Source organism: Somniosus microcephalus, chromosome 10 (genome assembly GCF_052327205.1).
Source record: "Somniosus microcephalus isolate GS21.2 chromosome 10, FLI_Smic_1.0, whole genome shotgun sequence".
Taxonomy (NCBI): Eukaryota; Metazoa; Chordata; class Chondrichthyes; order Squaliformes; family Somniosidae; genus Somniosus; species Somniosus microcephalus.
In genome coordinates this window covers 63,786,283-63,806,205 of record NC_140996.1, presented here as the reverse complement: position 1 = coordinate 63,806,205, position 19,923 = coordinate 63,786,283, and the positions used below count along the sequence as shown (strand labels likewise).

At 51.5% G+C, this 19,923-nt stretch overlaps 1 protein-coding gene across 1 annotated transcript in view; it reads left to right on the top strand.

Annotated features, from left to right (window-relative positions):
* The window catches only part of LOC147111526 (adhesion G protein-coupled receptor L4-like), a gene marked incomplete at its 5' end in the record, with an annotated part of 80,662 nt that overhangs the window by 25,428 nt on the left and 35,311 nt on the right, over window positions 1–19,923 (top strand). The window contains 3 exons of the mRNA XM_085998571.1: window positions 11,104–11,307; window positions 16,413–16,633; window positions 19,838–19,904. Of these exons, the coding sequence (XP_085854697.1) occupies window positions 11,104–11,307; window positions 16,413–16,633; window positions 19,838–19,904 (492 nt within the window). The remainder of the gene's footprint in view (window positions 1–11,103; window positions 11,308–16,412; window positions 16,634–19,837; window positions 19,905–19,923) is intronic.

Below are 19,923 nucleotides of genomic sequence, written 5' to 3'. Positions count from 1 at the left end.
CTGTTACTGTCTCCTTAATAATGGTCTCTAACATTTTACCAACCACAGATGTTAGGCTAACAGGTCTATAGTTTCCAGCCTTCTGCCTACTACCCTTTTTAAATAAGGGTGTTACATTAGCAGTTTTCCAATCTACCGGGACCTTTGCTGAGTCCAGGGAGTTTTGGAAAATTATTACCAATGCATCCAGAATCCCTAACGCCACTTCCCTCAAGACCCTAGGATGTAAGCCATCAGGTCCAGGGGAATTATCCGCCTTGAGTCCCATTATTTTACCAAGTACCACTTCCTTAGTGATTTTAATCGTATTTAGCTCCTCTCCCCCTAGAGCCCCCTGTTTGTCCAGTGTTGGGATATTCTTAGTGTCCTCTACCGTAAAGACTGATACAAAATATTTGTTCAGCGTTTTTGCCATCTCCATGTTTCCCACCATTAATTTCCTGGTCTCATCCTCTAAGGGACCAACATTTACTTTAGCCACCCTTTTTCTTTTTATATAACTATAGAAACTTTTGCTATCTGTTTTTATATTTTTTGCTAATTTACTTTCATAATCTATCTTCCCTTTCTTAATCAATCTTTTAGTTATTTTTTGCTGTCTTTTAAAGACTTCCCAATCTTCTATCCTCCCACTAGATTTGGCTACCTTATATGCCCTTGTTTTTAGTCGGATACTATCCTTAATTACTTTACTTAGCCACGGATGGCTATCTTTTCTTTTAAACCCTTTTTTCCTCAGTGGAATATATATTTTTTGGAAGTTGTAAAATAACTCCTTAAATGTACACCACTGATCATGTACCGTCTTACCCTTTAATCTATTTTCCCAGTCCACTCTAATCAATTCCGCTCTCATACCTTCATAGTCTCCTTTATTCAAGCTCAGCACGCTTGTTTGAGATCCAACCTTCTCACCCTCTAATTGAATATGGAATTCAACCATTTTATGGTCACTCATTCCAAGGGGATCCTTTACTAGGACATTTTTAATTAATCCTGTCTCATTACACAGGACCAAATCTAAGGTTGCTTGCCCCCTGGTCGGTTCAGTTACATACTGCTCAAGAAACCCATCCCTAATACACTCAATGAACTCATCCTCAAGGCTGCTCTGCCCAATTTGATTTGTCCAGTTAATATGATAGTTAAAATCCCCCATAATTATAGCTGTTCCCTTATTACAAACCTCAACTATTTCCTGATTAATACTCCGTCCAACAGAGTTGCAACTGTTCGGAGGCATATAGACTACGCCCACTAGAGTTTTTTTCCCCTTATTATTCCTTATCTCCACCCAAACGGTTTCACTATCCTGCCCCTTTGACCCAATATCATTTCTCTGTATTATAGTGATTCCTTCCTTTATTAACATAGCCACCCCACCTCCCCTCCCTTCCTGCCTGTCCTTCCTGATTGTTAAATAACCTGGTATGTTTACTTCCCAGTCATGGTCACCCTGCAGCCATGTTTCTCTAATGGCCACAAGATCATACCCATATGTAGTTATTTGTGCCGTTAACTCATTCATTTTATTACGAATGCTACGTGAATTCAGATAAAGAACTTTCAAATATGTTTTGTGACACTTAGTTTCTGTTTTTTCCCCTTTTAGTACTTTACCTTTTACTCCATAGCTTCTGTCCCTTCCTGACACGTTCTGTTTTTTAATTCCCCCACTGCTACCTAAGTCTATGACCTTCTCCGTTGTCATTTCTATTATTTGCTCCCTAGAAACCTCCCCCCCCACTAATTAGTTTAAAGCCCTCTCTACAGCCCTAGTTATATAATTCGCCAGGACTCTAGTCCCAGCACTGGCCAAGTGGAGTCCGTCCCAACGGAACAGCTCCCTCCTGTCCCAGTACTGGTGCCAGTGTCCCAAGAAGCAAAACCCATTTCTCCCACACCAGTCTTTGAGCCACGCATTTAACTCTTTAATTTTATTTATCCTAGCCAAATTCGCTCGTGGCTCAGGTAATAACCCAGAGATTATTACCCTTGATGTTCTGTTTTTTAATTTGACCCCTAGCTGCTCATACTCCTTTAACAGAACCGTCTTCCTTGTCCTATCTACGTCGTTTGTACCAACATGGACCACGACAACTGGATCCTCCCCCTCCCACTCCAAGTTTCTTTCCAGCCCAGAAGAGATGTCCTTAACCCTGGCACCGGGCAGGCAACACAGCCTTCGGGACTCCCGCTCTTGACTGCAGAGAACCCTATCTATCCCCCTAATGATACTATCCCCTACCACTACAACATTTCTTTTTACTCCCTCCACTTGAATGGCCCCCTGTACCACGGTGCTGTGGCCAGGTTTCTCATCCTCCCTGCAGTCCCCGCTCCCGGCCTCACCGGGAGTAAGAACCTCGATCCTGCTTGACAAGAGCAAGGGCTGAGGCTCCTTCAACACTACCTCCTGGATCCCTGTACCTGCCTCACTCGTAGTCACACCGTCCTGTCCCTGACCATGGACTACATCTGCATTAATTAATTTCATAGGTGTGACCACCTCCTGAAACATAGAGTCCAGGAACTTCTCCCCCTCCCTGATGTGTCGCAGTGTCTGAAGCTCGGTCTCAAGCTCTTTAACATGGAGCTTGAGTTCCTCTAGCAGCAAACACTTATCGCAAATGTAATCACCGTGAGCCTCAATGGGGTCCACCAGCTCCCACATTTCGCAACAGTGACACATCACCTGTTCACCCATATCTATGTAATTAATTACATTTCTTATTATTAGTTATGAAGACCCTCTGCCCCGATATAGATGATAGTATTACACCACTATTCAATAGGACTTACCAACTTAAAGGTATAAAAGAGAAGGAAGAAAACCAACCAACCAGCTGATCACCAACCTCCTCCTTGAATACTGTGTGTGGGGCCTGTTTGGTTGACTCGTCTCGCTGCTCCTCTTCTGCAGTGCTGTCTAAGCCTGGGAGTGGGGAACAAAACAGAGCAAAAAACACACCCTCACCTCCCACTTGCCCGAACTCTCCCACTTCCCAACCTCTAGCAGCACTCAATGCCACAGCACTCTGTGCAACAGCACTAGTCCCGCCCCTTTTATACCCAGATTCTACTTCCGGTTTAAACTCCCGAGCAGTTTAATATACACTTAAAAAATTAAACTCACTTCAAATAATTAACTTTTTAACACACTAAAATTCACAAAATACACTTAAATGACTTTTCTCCCACTTCCCAAACTCTAGCAGCACTCAATGCCACAGCACTCATGGTCAAAACGTCGCTCCGGAACTGTGAAGGTGGCCAACGGAGCTTTGATTTGGCGCTGTACCTTGGCCTTTTGGCAGACCATGCAGGTGTTAGCCCAGTCGCGGACATCTTTATGCATGCCATGCCATACAAATTTCGCTGACATCTGTTTCTGAGAGGCCTTCATTCCTGGGTGTGACAACCCATGTATGGCGTCGAACACTTTGCAGTGCCAGACGACCGGCACGACAGGGCGAGGATCCTGTACAGAGACATCACACAACAGCATGGTACCTGCCGAATGGAACTTGACGTCAGCCAACTGGAGGCCAGTGATGGCCGTTCTGTAAGCTTGGACTTCCGGGTCTGAGGCTTGGTCCGCTGCCATGAGGGCGTAGTCAATGCCCAAATGAACCGTATTGACGATCACGCGGGAGAGGCAGTCTGCCACCAGGTTGTCCTTACCGGCACGTGCTGTATATCCATGGTGAATTCGGATATGTAGGTCAGTTGACGCTGCTGTCGGGCTGACCACGGTTCGGCGGTCTTGGCCATTGCAAAGGTTAGCGGCTTATGGTCCACAAAGGCGGTGAAAGGACGTCCTTCCAGTAGGAACTGAAAATGGCGGATGGCCAGAAAAAGGGCGAGCAACTCCCGGTCGAACGTGCTATATGCTCTCTCATTCTGCCGCAGTTGACGGCTGAAGAATGCCACGGCTGCCACATCCCGTTCACCCACTGCTGTTGCACGGCACCGACTGCGTAGTCCGACACGTCGGTGGTGAGGGCGATGGTGGCTCCTGGCAGCGGGTACGCCAGCATAGTCGCGTTGGCTAAGGCACTTTTGGTGTCGGCGAATGCTCGGGCCATGTCATCCGTCCAGTCTACCGGGTTCTTGCCAGTCTTGCCCTTGAGGGCCTCGTAAAGGGGCTGCATGAGTAGTGCCGCCTTAGGCACGAAATGGTGGTAAAAGCTTACCATGCCTAGGAATTCCTGCAGGGCCTTTATGTTCTGCAGACGTGGAAAGGATGTCACCGCCTCTACTTTCGAAGGTAAAGGAACCGTTCCCTCTGAGGTGATGCGATGCCCCAGGAATTCAATTTGGTGCAGGCCAAACTGACACTTGGCCGGGTTGATAATCAGGCCGTGTTGGCTGAGGCGTCGAAAAAGGGTGCGTAGCTGACAGGTATGTTCATTTTAGTAGGACTGGCAATTAGAATATCATCCAGGTAGAAGAAGAGGAACTTGAGGTCCCGCAAAACGGAGTCCATCAGGCGTTGGAAAGCCTGGGCGGCGTTCTTTAACCCAAACGGCATTCGTAAAAACTCGAAGAGGCCGAATGGGGTGAGACTGTGGTCTTCTGGATGTCTTGTGGATGAACTGGGACCTGGTGGTAGCCCCGGACGAGGTCGACTTTTGAGAACACGGTGTTCCCTGCCAAATGGGCAGAGAAATCCTGGATGTGGGGGATCGGCTACCGATCAGGAGTGGTGGCGTCGATAGTCGCCGCATGGTCGCCATCCGCCGCCAGGCTTCGGGACGATATGGAGGGGTGAAGACCAGGGACTATTCGACCGGCGAATAATCCCTAACTGTTCCATGGTTGCGAACTCCGCCTTTGCAACCCCCAGCTTGCTAGGTTCCAGGCGCCGGGCCCGCGTGTAGACAGGGGGGCCGTTGGTGGTGATGCCGTGTTCCGCACCATGTTTCGTGGTTGTGGAGGAGAACGTGGGTCTTGTCAGGTCGGGGAATTCGCAGGCGAGCGAACTCATCAGGAGTCGGGAACACACAGGAGACGGTGCGTGACGTAATGTTACTGCGGTAACACGGAAGTGAATTAAAAGTTGCTGCGTTGATCAGCCGCCGGTTCCTAACGTCGACCAGGAGGCTGTTGGCGCACAGGAAATCCGCGCCAAGGAGGGGCTGGGAAACTTTGGCCGTAACAAACTGCCAGTGAAAACGTTGCCCCCCGAGGCACACCTCCACTCGCCGTCTGCCGAAGGTCTGAATTGTTCCGCCATTGGCCGCTTCAAGGGTGCGGCCGTGATTCCCCGTCTGCACTTCGAGGGCGGACGCGGGTAAAATGCTGCACTGCGCTCCAGTGTCGCACAGAAAACGATGACCGGAGAGAGTATCAGTGATGAACAGCAATTTTCCCGCATTGCCGATCGCCATCGCGGCCGCGGGGTGCCCGTTAGACCCGTTCCTCGGTGGTCGCAGTGTCAGTTGTTGTTTGTTTTTTGGGGGAAAACTGCAGGGAGGGCGGCAACACTTCGCCTTCGCGCCGAACTGCATGTGGTAGAAACACAGCCAAGCAGGCTGACGAGCTGGGGCGGCATCTGCGGGGGATGGGTGCCTCGTGGCGGCGCAGTGCTGCCGAGTTACAGCGAAAATTTTGCCAGCCTCCGCAGCGAGTGTTGCGCAGTCTTCAATTTCAGATCTGGCCAGGGCAGCTTGTACCTGTTCAGGCAGTTGGCTGAGGAAAATCTCGCGGAATAGGAAACATTCCCGTTCTGAGCCCAGGAGTGTGAGCATTTGGCTCATCAATTCTGAAGGCTTGGAGTCCCCGAGCCCGGGCATAGCGAGTAATCGACGGGCGCGCTCCGATTTTGTGAGCCCGAAAACCTGCAGTTACCGCGCTTTGAGGGTTTTATACTTGCGCTCCGTTGGGGGTTTTTCGAGGAGGCTGACGATCCGAGAGGCAGTCGAGCTGACAAGTGCAGAGACCACATAAAGGTACTTGGTCTGATCCGCATCGATGTTCCTCAGGGCGAACTGGGCCTCGACCTGAATAAACCATGAGGGCGCTTGCTGCTCCCAGAACTGCGGTAGCTTCAGCGAAACGACGTTTGCCTCCATGCTGTGCTCTTCTTTTGTGAAAACGTTCACAAAAACGGGGTCACCAATGTAGGAATTAATGAATTCCAACGAATAACGGAGATCGACACAAGAGAACAATTAAACAGGTCTTTACTCAACGGAGATGCCATGAGGACTGCCTGGGCAGCCCCATGGTTTACGACCTGACGTCATCGTGTTTGCCCGCGTTTTCCCGTGCTCTTAAAGGGGCCACGCCCCGTACATGCAAACTCTATATACAAAACACAGTAATGCCTAACACAATGGTACAGGTTTAGGCTGGTGTTAGAACATCGTTAAAGAGAATTATATACAGTTAGCCAGAGTCATTCAGTGGTTCTGCCACATGCGCCCCCCCAGAATTCGCTTTAATGGACAAAGTCAAAACGGTGAGGGGGTCTGACGAGCCTGTCAGCGCGACTCCTGTACTCTCGAGGCGGAGACTGCTGGGCGGCTGGCGGTCTGGCGGGCGGTCGCACTTGGTCTGCCGTAATGACGATGGGTGGCCGACCCCGTCTCGGCGGTTGTGCTGTCTCAACGGGGCGGCCAAGGTCTAAATGTGCTGGCTTTAAGCGGTCGACCGAAATGTGGTCCGGTTTACCACCGACATCTACCGTGAAGGTTTTGGCCCCTGCTTCCAACACGCGGAAGGGACCGGTATATGGGGCCTTGAGCGGATCCCTATGTGCGTCATGGCGAATAAAAACGTATTCAGCCTTGTGAAGCTCTGTGGGAACGTGTGACCTCTGCAGCCCGTGGTGCGAAGTGGGCACCGGTGTGAAACATCTGGCCGCCTCTTGGTGACTAGTAAGCTGGGCAGACGTGGGCCATGGCTCCGTCAATGTTGGTAGGAAGTCCCCTGGGACTCGCAGCGGCTGACCATACACAAGCTCCGCTGATGAAGAATGAAGGTCTTCTTTGGGGACCGTGCGAAGGCCCAACAGGACCCACGGTAGCTTATCTGCCCATCCAGCGTCCTGGAGGCTGGCCCTCAGGGCGGCTTTCATTGACCGGTGGAAGCATTCGCAGAGGCCATTCGCCTGTGTATGGTAGGCTGTGGTGCAGTGTAATTTGACACCGAGTCCTTGGGCCACTGCATTCCAGAGTTCGGGGGAAAACTGCGGTCCCCTGTCTGACGAAATATCTGCGGGCACTCCGAAACGGGAGATCCAGGAGGAAATGAACGCCGTGGCAACTTCCACCGAAGTAGTGGATGACAGGGGGACCGCCTCCGGCCATCTGGTGGTGCGGTCAACCATGGTCAGGATGTGTGAAAAACCATGGGAGGATGGGAGTGGTCCTACCAGGTCCACATTGACATGGTCAAAACGTCGCTCCGGAACTGTGAAGGTGGCCAACGGAGCTTTGATGTGGCGCTGTACCTTGGCCTTTTGGCAGACCACGCAGGTGTTAGCCCAGTCACGGACATCTTTATGCACGCCATGCCATACAAATTTCACTGACATCAGTTTCTGAGAGGCCTTCATTCCTGGGTGTGACAACCCATGTATGGCGTCGAACACTTTGCGGCGCAAGACGACCGGCACGACAGGGCGAGGATCCTGTACGGAGACGTCACACAACAGTGTGGTACCTGCCGAATGGAACTTGACGTCGGCCAACTGGAGGCCAGTGATGGCCATTCTGTAAGCTTGGACTTCCAGGTCTGAGGCTTGGTCCGCTGCCATGAGGGCGTAGTCGATGCCCAAATGAACCGTATTGACGATCGCGCGGGAGAGGCAGTCTGCCACCAGGTTGTCCTTACCGGCTACGTGCTCTATATCCGTGGTGAATTCGGATATGTAGGTCAGTTGACACTGCTGTCGGGCTGACCATGGTTTGGCGGTCTTGGCCATTGCAAAGGTTAGTGGCTTATGGTCCACAAAGGCGGTGAAAGGACGTCCTTCCAGTAGGAACCGAAAATGGCGGATGGCCAGAAAAAGGGCGAGCAACTCCCGGTCGAACGTGCTATATGCTCTCTCGTTCTGCCGTAGTTGACGGCTGAAGAATGCCACGGCTGCCACATCCCGTTCACCCACTGCTGTTGCACGGCACCGACTGCGTAGTCCGACACGTCGGTGGCGAGGGCGATGGTGGCTCCTGGCAGCGGGTACGCCAGCATAGTCACGTTGGCTAAGGCACTTTTGGTGTCGGCGACTGCGTAGTCCAACGCGTCGGTGGTGAGGGCAATGGTGGCTCCTGGCAGCGGGTGCGCCAGCATAGTCGCGTTGGCTAAGGCGCTTTTGGTGTCGGCGAACGCTCGGGCCATGTCATCCGTCCAGTCTACTGGGTTCATGCCAGTCTTGCCCTTGAGGGCCTCATACAGGGGCTGCATGAGTAGTGCCGCCTTAGGCACGAAATGGTGGTAAAAGTTTACCATGCCTAGGAATTCCTGCAGGGCCTTTATGTTCTGCGGGCGTGGAAAGGATGTCACTGCCTCTACTTTCGAAGGTAAAGGAACCGCTCCCTCTGAGGTGATGCGATGCCCCAGGAAGTCAATTTGGTGCAGGCCAAACTGACACTTGGCCGGGTTGATAATCAGGCCGTGTTGGCTGAGGCGTTGAAAAAGCGTGTGTAGGTGACAGGTATGTGCTTCCTTAGTAGGACTGGCAATTAGAATATCATCCAGGTAGACGAAGAGGAACTTGAGGTCCCACAGCACGGAGTCCATCAGGCGTTGGAAAGCCTGGGCGGCGTTCTTTAACCCAAACGGCATTCGTAAAAACTCGAAGAGGCCGAATGGGGTGATGACTGCGGTCTTTTGGACGTCTTGTGGATGAACTGGGACCTGGTGGTAGCCCCGGACGAGGTCGACTTTTGAGAACACGGTGTTCCCTGCCAAATGGGCAGAGAAATCCTGGATGTGGGGGATCGGCTACCGATCAGGAGTGGTGGCGTCGTTGAGGCGTCAATAGTCGCCGCATGGCCGCCATCAGCCGCCAGGCTTTGGGACGATATGGAGGGGCGAAGACCAGGGACTATTCGACAGGCGAATAAATCCCTAACCATTCCATAGTTGCGAACTCCGCCTTTGCGACCGCCAGCTTGCCAGGTTCCAGGCACCGGGCCCCCGCGTAGACCGGGAGGCCGTTGGTGGTGATATGGTGTTCCACACCATGTTTCATGGCTGTGGAGGAGAACGTGGGTCTTGTCAGGTCGGGGAATTCACCGAGCAGGCGCGTGAACTCACCAGGAGTTGGGAACGCACAGGAGACGGTGCGTGACGTAGTGTTACTGCGGTAACACGGAAGTGAATTAAAAGTTGCTGCGTTGATCAGCCGCCGGTTCCTAACGTCGACCAGGAGGCTGTTGGCGCACAGGATATCCGCGCCGAGGAAGGGCTGGGAAACTTTGGCCGTAACAAACTGCCAGTGAAAACGTTGCCCCCTGAGGCACACCTCCACTCGCCGTCTGTTGAAGGTCCGAATTGTTCCGCCATTGGCCATTTCAAGGGTGGGGCCGTGATTCCCCGTCTGCACATCGAGGGCGGACACGGGTAAAATGCTGCACTGCGCTCCGGTGTCGCACAGAAAACGACGACCGGAGAGAGTATCAGTGATGAACAGCAATTTTCCCGCGTTGCCGATCGCCATCGCGGCCGCGAGGTGCCCATTAGACCCGTTCCTCGGTGGTCGCAGTGTCAGTTGTTGTTTGTTTTTGGGGGGAAAACTGCAGGGAGGGCGGCAACGCTTCGCCTTCGCGCCGAACTGCGCGTGGTAGAAACACAGCCAAGCAGGCTGATGAGCTGGGGCGGTGTCTGCGGGGGATGGGTGCCTCGTGGCGGCGCAGTGCTGCTGAGTTACAGCGAAAATTTTGTCAGCCTCCGCAGCGAGTGTTGCGCAGTCTTCAATTTCAGATCTGGCCAGGGCAGCTTGTACCTGTTCAGGCAGTTGGCTGAGGAAAATCTCGCAGAATAGGAAACATTCCCATTCTGAGCCCAGGAGTGTGAGCATTTGGCTTATCAACTCTGAAGGCTTGGAGTCCACGAGCCCGGGCACAGCGAGTAATCGACGGGCGTGCTCCGATTTTGTGAGCCCGAAAACCTGCCGTAACCGCGCTTTCAGGGTTTCATACTTGCGCTCTGTTGGGGGGTTTTCGAGGAGGCTGACGATCCGAGAGGAGGTAGAGCTGTCGAGTGCGGAGACCACATAAAGGTGCTTGGTCTGATCTGCATCAATGTTCCTCAGAGCGAACTGGGCCTCGAGCTGAATAAACCACGCGGGCGCTTGCTGCTCCCAGAACTGCGGTAGCTTTAGCGAAACGACGTTTGCTTCCATGCTGTGCTCTTCTTTTGTGAAAACGTTCACAAAAACGGGGTCACCAATGTAGGAATTAACGAATTCCAACGAATAACGGAGATCGACACAAGAGAACAATTAAGCAGGTCTTTACTCAACGGAGATGCCACGAGGACTGCCTGGGCAGCCCTGTGGTTTACGACGTGACGTCATCACGTTTGCCTGCGTTTTCCCGCGCCCCGTAGATGCAAACTCTATATACAAAACACAGTAATGCCTAACACAATGGTACAGGTTTAGGCTGGTGTTAGAACATCGTTAAAGAGAATTATATACTGTTAGCCAGAGTCATTCAGTGGTTCTGCCACAATGGTAATGGGGCAAGTAAAGAAACAAAAGATGGGTCTAGAGGAGGCGTAAAAGGGAATAGCAGCGACAACTGCCATCCAAAGAAAGTGGGACAGTTGTCATGATCTGAAATTATTAAACTCAATGTTGAGTCCCGAAGGTTGCAAAATGCCTAATAGAAAGATGAGGTGCTGTTCCTTCAACTTGCGTTGAGCTTCATTAGGACAGTGTAGGAGTCCAAGGACAGAGAGGTCAGAATGGGAGTGGTCCGGAGATTTAAAGTGACAGGCGACCGGAAGTTCGGGGTCACGCTAGCAGACTGAACAGAAGTGTTCCGCAAAGCGGGCACCCAATCTGCATTTATTTTTCTCGTGTGCATTTTATACAAAGAAAATGAACCTGTTAAAATGCTACAGCTAGCGACACTTACTCCCTTGCAGGATGTCCTACATAGTAATATCCTGAAACGGATCACCCAGCTGGGAATTATCGTGTCCTTGATCTGCCTGTCAATGTGCATCTTTACCTTCTGCTTCTTCAGTGAGATTCAAAGTACAAGGACGACCATCCACAAGAATCTCTGCTTCAGCCTGTTTATCGCAGAGCTGCTGTTTCTCATTGGGATTAACATGAACAGCAATAAGGTAAGGAGTGCAAATTAAACCTCCCACAAGGATATTTCCAAGTGGTCATTCAAATCATTCCAATCAGGGTCCCCAACCTCCCATCCGTCTGTAGCACCAGATGGTTTTTGCTTCTCCTGCCCTCTCGATGCTGACTCATGGAGGTAGATATCGGACTGGAAAGGGCACAGAAAGGGAATTGTTACAGGTCTGGTCAGCATATTATGAAAAGGATATAGAGGCACTGGAGAGGGTGCAGAGAAGATTTACAAGGATGATACCAGAAATGCGAGGGTATGCATATCGGCCCACAAATTCAGGTTGGGGGCTTCCCGCGGGTATAAGCCCCCGACCTGCACTTACCTTGCGCGCCGGCCGTTTAGCTGTGGGCCCGCGTGGGATTCCGATCCTGGACCTGCTCCAGCTGCCGGCGCGCAGTGCTTGCATATCCCAGGGATGCAGTTCATTCGTTGCGTCCCCTGGGATCACGTGGGCCATGGGGAGCCAATCGGAGCAGGGAATGCTCCATTCATAAGTCTGACAGGAAGTGCTGTCAAACTTAGAAATACTACGGGCCCCAAAACATCACTAAATCTTCAAATAATTTTTTTTTTAAATCACATTTTTTAAATCTATACATATGCCTTTCTGTCTGTTTGTCTTTCTGTCTGTCTGTCTTTCTGTCTTTCTGTCTGTCTGTCCGGCTATACAATCAAAAGTTACAGAGCGTACCTACACATATGTTATATCAAACAAAAGCTTATCGTTAGGGGAGTCTAATAGGCATATTTACTTTTTGGTCAGACAAAAATTGTTTGGACAGTATACAAAAAAGGTTCAAAAAATGGCAACATTCCGCTCATTAGCGTTGAGTGATGTGATGGTTGACCAATCGTACAGGGGATTAACCTGATGGTTGACTAATCAGTGCATCATGGGGGGCGTTTCATTGCGTGTGTGGGCGGGCCTAATCCTTCTGAGCTGAGGTGAGTGGCCGCCATCTTGATTCCTAATGATTTATTTTTCCCACTTTCTATGTGTTTATTTTTCCCACTTTCTGTGTGTGTGGAGGGGAAATTGTTTTTAAAAAAAGTTAATTTGTAAATATTTTTTCTAAGCTGATTAATTTCGCTACCTTTCACCCTCTTTTTTTCCTCTTGACTCGCTACCTCCGCCGGGCGCCGCAACATTGGAGGCTTACCCCACCTGCAGGCCTCGAAGCCTCGGCCTCTCCTAGCCAGCCACGCCCGAGCTAGGCACCGCCCATCCCGCCCCGCGATCGCCGCCACCTTGGTAAAGGCTGGCGGCGCGGGACTGAGCCAAGCGTAGCCATCGTCGCCATCTTAGTAAAGGCTGGTGGGGCGGGAGTCAGGGCGGGAGTCAGCGCGCGCGTCAACGTCGGCCCGGAGCGCGACCTGAGCTAAGGTGAGTCCGGCCGGGCCTCACGCGCTAGGCCGCGCACCGGCCGGCCCTGAGGCGCTGATCCACGGAGGGGGAGGGAGGGAGAGGAGGGGGGGGGAGGGAGGGAGAGGAGGGGGGGAGGGAGGGAGAGGAGAGGGAGGGAGGGAGAGGAGAGGGGGAGGGAGGGAGAGGAGAGGAGGGAGAGGGAGGGAGAGGAGGGGGAGGGAGAGGAGGGGGGAGGGAGAGGAGGGGGGAGGGAGGGAGAGGAGAGGGGGAGGGAGGGAGAGGAGAGGGGGAGGGAGGGAGAGGAGAGGGGGAGGGAGGGAGAGGGGGAGGGAGGGAGAGTGAGGAGAGGGGCAGGGAGGGAGAGGGGAGGGAGGGAAAGATGAGGGGGTGGGACAGGAAGGGAGAGCTCGCCTTCTTCCTTCCTTCCTTCGCAGGGGTCGATCGGGCCAGGCCTGAGGCGTTCCTTGGTACCATCTTGGTAAAGGCTGGCGGCGCGGGACTGAGCCAAGCGTAGCCATCGTCGCCATCTTAGTAAAGGCTGGTGGGGCGGGAGTCAGCGCGCGCGTCAACGTCGGCCTGGAGCGCGACCTGAGCTAAGGTGAGTCCGGCCGGGCCTCACGCGCTAGGCCGCGCACCGGCCGGCCCTGAGGCGCTGATCCGCGGAGGGGGCGGGAGGGAGAGGAGAGGGGGGGAGGGAGGGAGTGGAGAGAGGGAGGGAGGGAGAGGAGAGGGGGGAGGGAGGGAGAGGAGAGGGGGGAGAGAGGGAGGGAGAGGAGGGGGAGGGAGGGGGAGGAGAGGGGGAGGGAGGGAGAGGAGAGGGAGGGAGGGAGAGGAGAGGAGGGAGGGAGAGGAGATGAGAGAGGGAGGCAGAGGAGGGGGGAGGGAGAGGAGTGGGAGGGAGGGAGAGGAGAGGGGGAGGGAGAGTAGAGGGGGAGGGAGGGAGAAGAGAGGGGGAGGGAGAGGAGAGGGTGAGGGAGAGGAAAGGGGGAGGGAGGGAGAGGAGAGGGGGAGGGAGGGAGAGGAGAGGGAGAGGGGGAGAGAGGGAGGGAGAGGGGGAGGGAGGGGGAGGAGAGGGGGAGGGAGGGAGAGGAGAGGGGGAGGGAGGGAGAGGGGAAGGGAGGGAGAGTGAGGAGAGGGGCAGGGAGGGAGAGGGGAGGGAGGGAAAGAGTGAGGGGGTGGGACAGGAAGGGAGAGCTCGCCTTCTTCCTTCCTTCCTTCCTTCGCAGGGGTCGATCGGGCCAGGCCTGAGGCGTTCCTTCCCCCCCTCTCTCTCCAGGCTAATCCCAAACTAAATCCAGCAGTCTCTCTCTCTCTCTTCCCCCCCGTCTCTCTCTTCTCCCCCCAGTCTCTCTCTTCTCCCCCCAGTCTCTCTCTCTCTCTCTCTTCCAACAACAACATGCCCTCAAAAAACCCTCGGCACCGCCGGGCACTCCAGCTAGTAAACTATAAATTACATGAAATAACTATTTTAAACAATAATTTTAATTTTTGAAAAAATAATTTTATTTTCTAACGGGGTTAAAAATAAACTTACCTTTCTTTAAAGTATTTAAAAATAATAAACCTGTGGAAAAAATGTTTTAATTTTAATTAATTCACCACTTACCTTGTAAAAAGCAGGCCTTACGCCTGCTTTTTAAATGTCTAACTTGTGGATACTTACCCTCCCGGGAAAACCTGTAAAAAAAAACAAAGTTCGATGCGCACGCGCAGCCTCTCCCGCGCACGCGTTCGACCTCTAAACCCCTGCTTTCAGGGGAACGGAAGTGCCGGTTTCCCGCGCATGCGCAGTGCACGCAGGAAACCGGCACTTCCATCGGGCTTACGGGTGAGTACCCCATGCGTACTCACCCGTGGAGACCCGAATTTCTGGGCCAATAGGAAAGGATGAACAGGCTGGGTCTCTTTTCGCTTGAAAAAAGAAGGCTGAGGGGTGACCTAATAGAGGTCTTTAAAATTATGAAAGTTTTTGATAGAGTGGATACAGAGAGAATGTTTCCACTTGTGGGGAAGAGCATAACTAGAGGCCATCAATATAAAATAGTCACGCAGAAATCCAATAGGGAATTCAGAAGGAACTTCTTTACCCAGAGAGTGGTGAAAATGTGGAACTCACTACCACAGGGAGTGCTTGAAGCGAATAGTATAGATGCATTTAAGGGGAGGCTAGATAAGCATATGAGGGAGAAGGGAATAGAGGGTTATGCTGATAGATTTAGATGAGGAAAGACAGGAGGAGGCTCGAGTGGAGCATAAACGCCGTCATGGACTGGTTGGGCAGAATGGCCTGTTTCTGTGCCGTATATCCTATGTAATCCTAGGTGTGTGTACCTTGTCTGCCCTCCACCCCCCTTACCCCCACTACCCCCTCCCTCCTCACCCAATTTCGCTCTCTGCTCTTCACCCAGCCAGTACAGATTGAAATCCATTCCCACACTGGGGTGCAATGTCACGGGCACCAGACAGCACCTGTAACCTTGTCCAAGTGGTCATTCTTCATGTGGAAGCCCAAGCAGCAAGAGTTGGCTCTTACACCACGGAGGCCTTCACAACTGAGCCCATTCCTCGCGTCCTCCTGTGGCACTTTTTGCGGGGGGGGGGGTCACTAGTCGCCAATCAGGGGCACGAACATTGGCTGATTTTCCCCTTCCCTAACCCAGGTGAAGTTAAGCCCTGCCCTAACGCCAGGCTGTGGTCAGTTAACACAGCTCAGACTTGCTGCTTCACGCAGTTGCTTACATCACCCTAGTCGTCCATGAGAAGGTGGTGAGCTGCCTTCTTGAACCGCTGCAGCCCATGTGATGACGGTACTCCCACAGTGTTGTTAGGGAGGTAGTTCCAGGATTTTGAACCAGCGAATGAACAGCGATATATGTCCAAGTCAGGATGGTGTGTGACTTGGAGAGGAACTAGGAGGTGATGGTGTTGCCATGCGTCTGCTGGCCTTGTCCCTCTAGGTGGTGGTAGTCATGGATTTGGGAGATGCTGTCGAAGAAATGAAAGCCCTCTCTGTCTGCTGGCTGTAAGAGTCCTACGTGAAATGAGATTGGGCCAATCTGGGCGAATTCAACCCCATTACCTGTGGATGTAGCACAAAAACTGTGCTTAGATTGGTAATAAAACCCCAGGCTTTAGGCCTACGATTCCTCGACCTGCGCTCGCTGTGAAATTTCTCCCCATCGGGGAGTGCTGGATCATGAAATCATCCCGCAAATTGGCAACCTCCCTCAGAGAGGCCCCAGGAGGTGGGTGGTGAAAAACGGTCACATTGGCAGTGAGGGCCGAGGACCCCTAGTTGGTGTCAGGGTGAAGGAGGCGTCACTCTCCATCTAACACTGCTGTGCCTGATCGGAGCACTTGAGGGTGACAGCGGGGAATCCGAAATGGAAAAGAAATAGTCTGTTCCCTGGCATTAACATCCCCCAGTTGATGAACGCAATATCTAAAAAAAAATGTTTTAAAAAAACCCATTTACAACTGATAGAAGTAAAGTCAGATTTTCATTGCAGTTGCATAATTCATCATTGGAGTGCCATTCAGTGTCCCTGCGGGAGTTCGAGATTGTATTTTTACACGGCGCGAATAAATCATGAGAATATTCTTCTCAAAGGTGTTGACCAAATGGAGCAATTTCGTGGCTAATATTGTAAAGCAACATTGACGTTTCACTAGAAATGCTTTGTGTCTTTTTTTCTTTCCCCACACCCCACCCCCCGCAGCTCGTCTGTTCCATTGTAGCCGGACTGCTTCATTACTTTTTCTTGGCTGCTTTTGCTTGGATGTGCATCGAGGGCATCCACCTTTACCTGATAGTCGTCGGGGTGATCTACAACAAAGGGTTTCTGCACAGAAATTTTTACATCTTCGGCTACGGCAGCCCATCTGTTGTCGTGGGGATCTCGGCAATTCTTGGCTACAAGTATTACGGCACCGATAAAATGTAAGTACTTATTAGGAGTTGCCTCAACAACAACAACAACTTGCATTTATATAGCGCCTTTAACGTAGTGAAAAGCCTCCCAAGGCGTTGCACAGGAGCGATTATCAAACATAAATGAATTTAAAGGGAAGCTAGATAAGTACATGAGGGAGAAAGGACTAGAAGGACATGCTGATAGGATGAGATGAAGAGGGGTTGGGAGGAGGCTCATGTGGAGCATAAACACTGGCATAGAACCAGTTGTGCCGAATGGCCAGTTTCTGTGCTGTAAATGCTATGTAGTTGCTTACTTGTGCTCTGCAGAAATATTTACTTTTATACATTAGGAGCCCGACCCAATTTACAAGTGATGACTCAGCGCCCCTGCTCCTGTTGATTTGCACCTAATCAAGACAAACACTTGCAGCTGACTGACAGTTAACTGCCCCAGGCAACAGCTTCTGTTAACTAGAGTTTTTAGAGATCTAGTTCAAAATCAAAATGTTAAACTAAATTTCACTTTTTACAGCTTCTACTTGCAAAATACAAGTGTGATTATCAAACATAAATTTGACACCAAACCACATAAGGAGGTATCCGCCTCTCTACCTCTCTCTCCTCCTTTAAGATGCTCCTTAAAACCTCCCACTTTGGCCAAGCTTTTGGTCACCTGCCCTAATATTGCCTTATGTGGCTCGGTGTCAAGTTCATGTTCGATAACGCTTCTGTGAAGCACCTTGGGACGTTTTACTAAGTTAAAGGTGCTATATAAATGCAAGTTGTTGTTGTTGTTGATATTAGGATATTAGGTGACCAAAAGGTTATTCAAAGAGATAGGTTTTAAGAGGGTCTTAAAGGAGGAGAGAGAGAGAGGTGGAGAGGCGGAGAGGTTTAGGGAGAGGATGCCAGAGTTTAGGGCCTTGGCAGCTGAAGGCATGGCTGCCAATGGTGGGGGCGAAGAAAGTGAGGGATGCGCTTGTAGGGTTGTGGGGCTGGAGGAGATAAACAGAGATAGGGAGGGGCGAGACCAGGGAGGGATCTGAAAACAAGGATGAAAATTTTAAAAATCAAGGCATTGCCTGACCGGAAGCCAGTGTAGGTCTTTAAGAATTGCGACTGTTCATCACTTGCGTCCCGTGGCACAGATGGATTTGAAGCAACCGCGAGATGACATTATATGGAGGTATGTAAGATAGCGGGGGGAATGTCATCTTGGGTGGCAGTACAAAAAGGGCGATAACGCATTGGCTTTTGACTCCAATGTAAACAAAATTAGCTGGGGTGTAAAACGGGCTGCTGCAGGTATGGAACACTAAGACAGGCTGTAGGATGACGGAGACTGGTGAACGGCTAACTTACAACCGATGTCAGGAAGCTCCCTTTTTACAGAAAGAATAATCAATACGTAGGGGGAATTTAAGGGTACAGCAAAAGAGGCAAATCCCCTTGGAATCAATTAGCAAGAATTAAATACAAAAATCTGGAAATACTCAGCAGGTCAGGCAGCATCTGTGAAGAGAGAAACAAAGTTAACAGGCTGGATTTTCATTCAGAAGTCGGGAAGGAGGCAGGACTACAACTTTCGGGTTGTAGTCCTGCCTCCATCGAGATGCGGCCAATCCACGCAATTTTCACTTGATTGATCTTGTTGAGCCCGCCCAGCGGGCTCAGCAGGCCAATGAAGGGCCACCCGGCAACAGGTGACGTCACATACTGAAATTTCATCTGTCAAGACATCTCGACCCCTCCAAGTCCTTCAACCCGACGGCCCGACACTTCTAACCTGGCATGGTTTGGAGCTGTCGGGAATCACACACGACACCCTTCAAAATAGGGATTAGGCTAAAAACAGCCTGTTAACTACCTGTTAACAGGCAGTTAATTGGCACTAATCCCTTCCCGCCTCGGGTCGGCGGGTCCAAGTGTGGGGCGGGTACCCGCCTCCTTTGAAACTTACATGGAGGCGGGTTTTGGGCGGGAAGGTGTCGGGACCCCCGAATTTGGGATTTTAGCCCCCCGCACGCCTAAAAGCCCGCCTCACGGCACACTGAAAGTCGACCCCAATGTTTCAGGTCGATGACCTTTCGAAAGGTCATCGACCTGAAACGTTAACTCTGTTCCTCTCTTCACAGATGCTGTCTGACCTGCTGAGTATTTCCAGCATTTTCTGTTTTTATGTTATTATATATTATATTCCTTCTTAGGCAGTCCCTTGGAACCGAAGATGACTTGCTTCCACGTTAAAAATGAGTTTGCAGGTGACTGATGAGTCCAATGTGGGACCTACAGTCTCTGTCACAGGTGGGGCAGACGGTGGTTGAAGGGGTGGGTGGGTGGGGTGCTTGGGTTGACATGCGCTCCTTGCGCTGCCTGCGCTTGCCTTCCGCTTGCTCCCGGCGAAGAGACTCAAGGTGTTCGGCGCCTTCCCGGATGCTTCTCCTCCACTTTGTGCGGTCTTGGGCCAGGGATTCCCAGGTGTTGGTGGGGATTACACTTTTTCAAGGAGGCTTTGAGGGTGTCCTTGAAGCGTTTCCTCTGCCCACCTGGGGCTCTCTTGCCGTGCCGGAGCTCCGAGTAGAGCGCTTATTATATTATATTATATTATATTAGCAAGAATTAAATGGTGTGGTTAGAAGGGCTAAGATGGGCCAAATTGCCTTCCTTATCCCTATCTGCCTTGCGATCTCATGATGCGACAGTGACTGCCTGAGCCTTACAGACTAGAAAGGTCCAGCATTTGATTCCTGGGCTCTACTGAGTTAGGTAGTTTCAATTAGAGTGGCATTGCAATGGACCTCATTGCCTCTCAGCACAGAAGGGGAAAGCCAACCAAGGTTTCTAATCCTGAGCGCTATCCTGTCTAGAAAGCGCGGGTATGTATGTCGAGGGACGACAGAATTGGACTTGGCTGTGGTGCCCACTGTGATGGAATAGCCCGCCAACACCCGCCGCCTAAATCGCCGTGCGAGGAAGGGCGACTTGCGTGGCACACAAGAGGACTGCGCTCGCCTTCATCCCCGTGGATGGATGGCTGGGCGGCACACGGATTAAATTCTGATTTGCACTACCCGCGGGGTTTAAAGCTTCACTGGGAAGCGTGGACTGGCAAAATGATCCCCACCATCTTCAAGAGAGGAGGGGAGAGCATTGGCGGGCCACGTGGAGAACAAAATAGTGGCGGGTTATTTTCTCACGAACTATCTTTTCTCGTTCTTTTTCCCACAGCTGCTGGCTCAGCACAGAAAACAACTTTATATGGAGTTTTATTGGACCAGCGTGCTTAATCATTCTCGTAAGTTTGAACTTCTCAA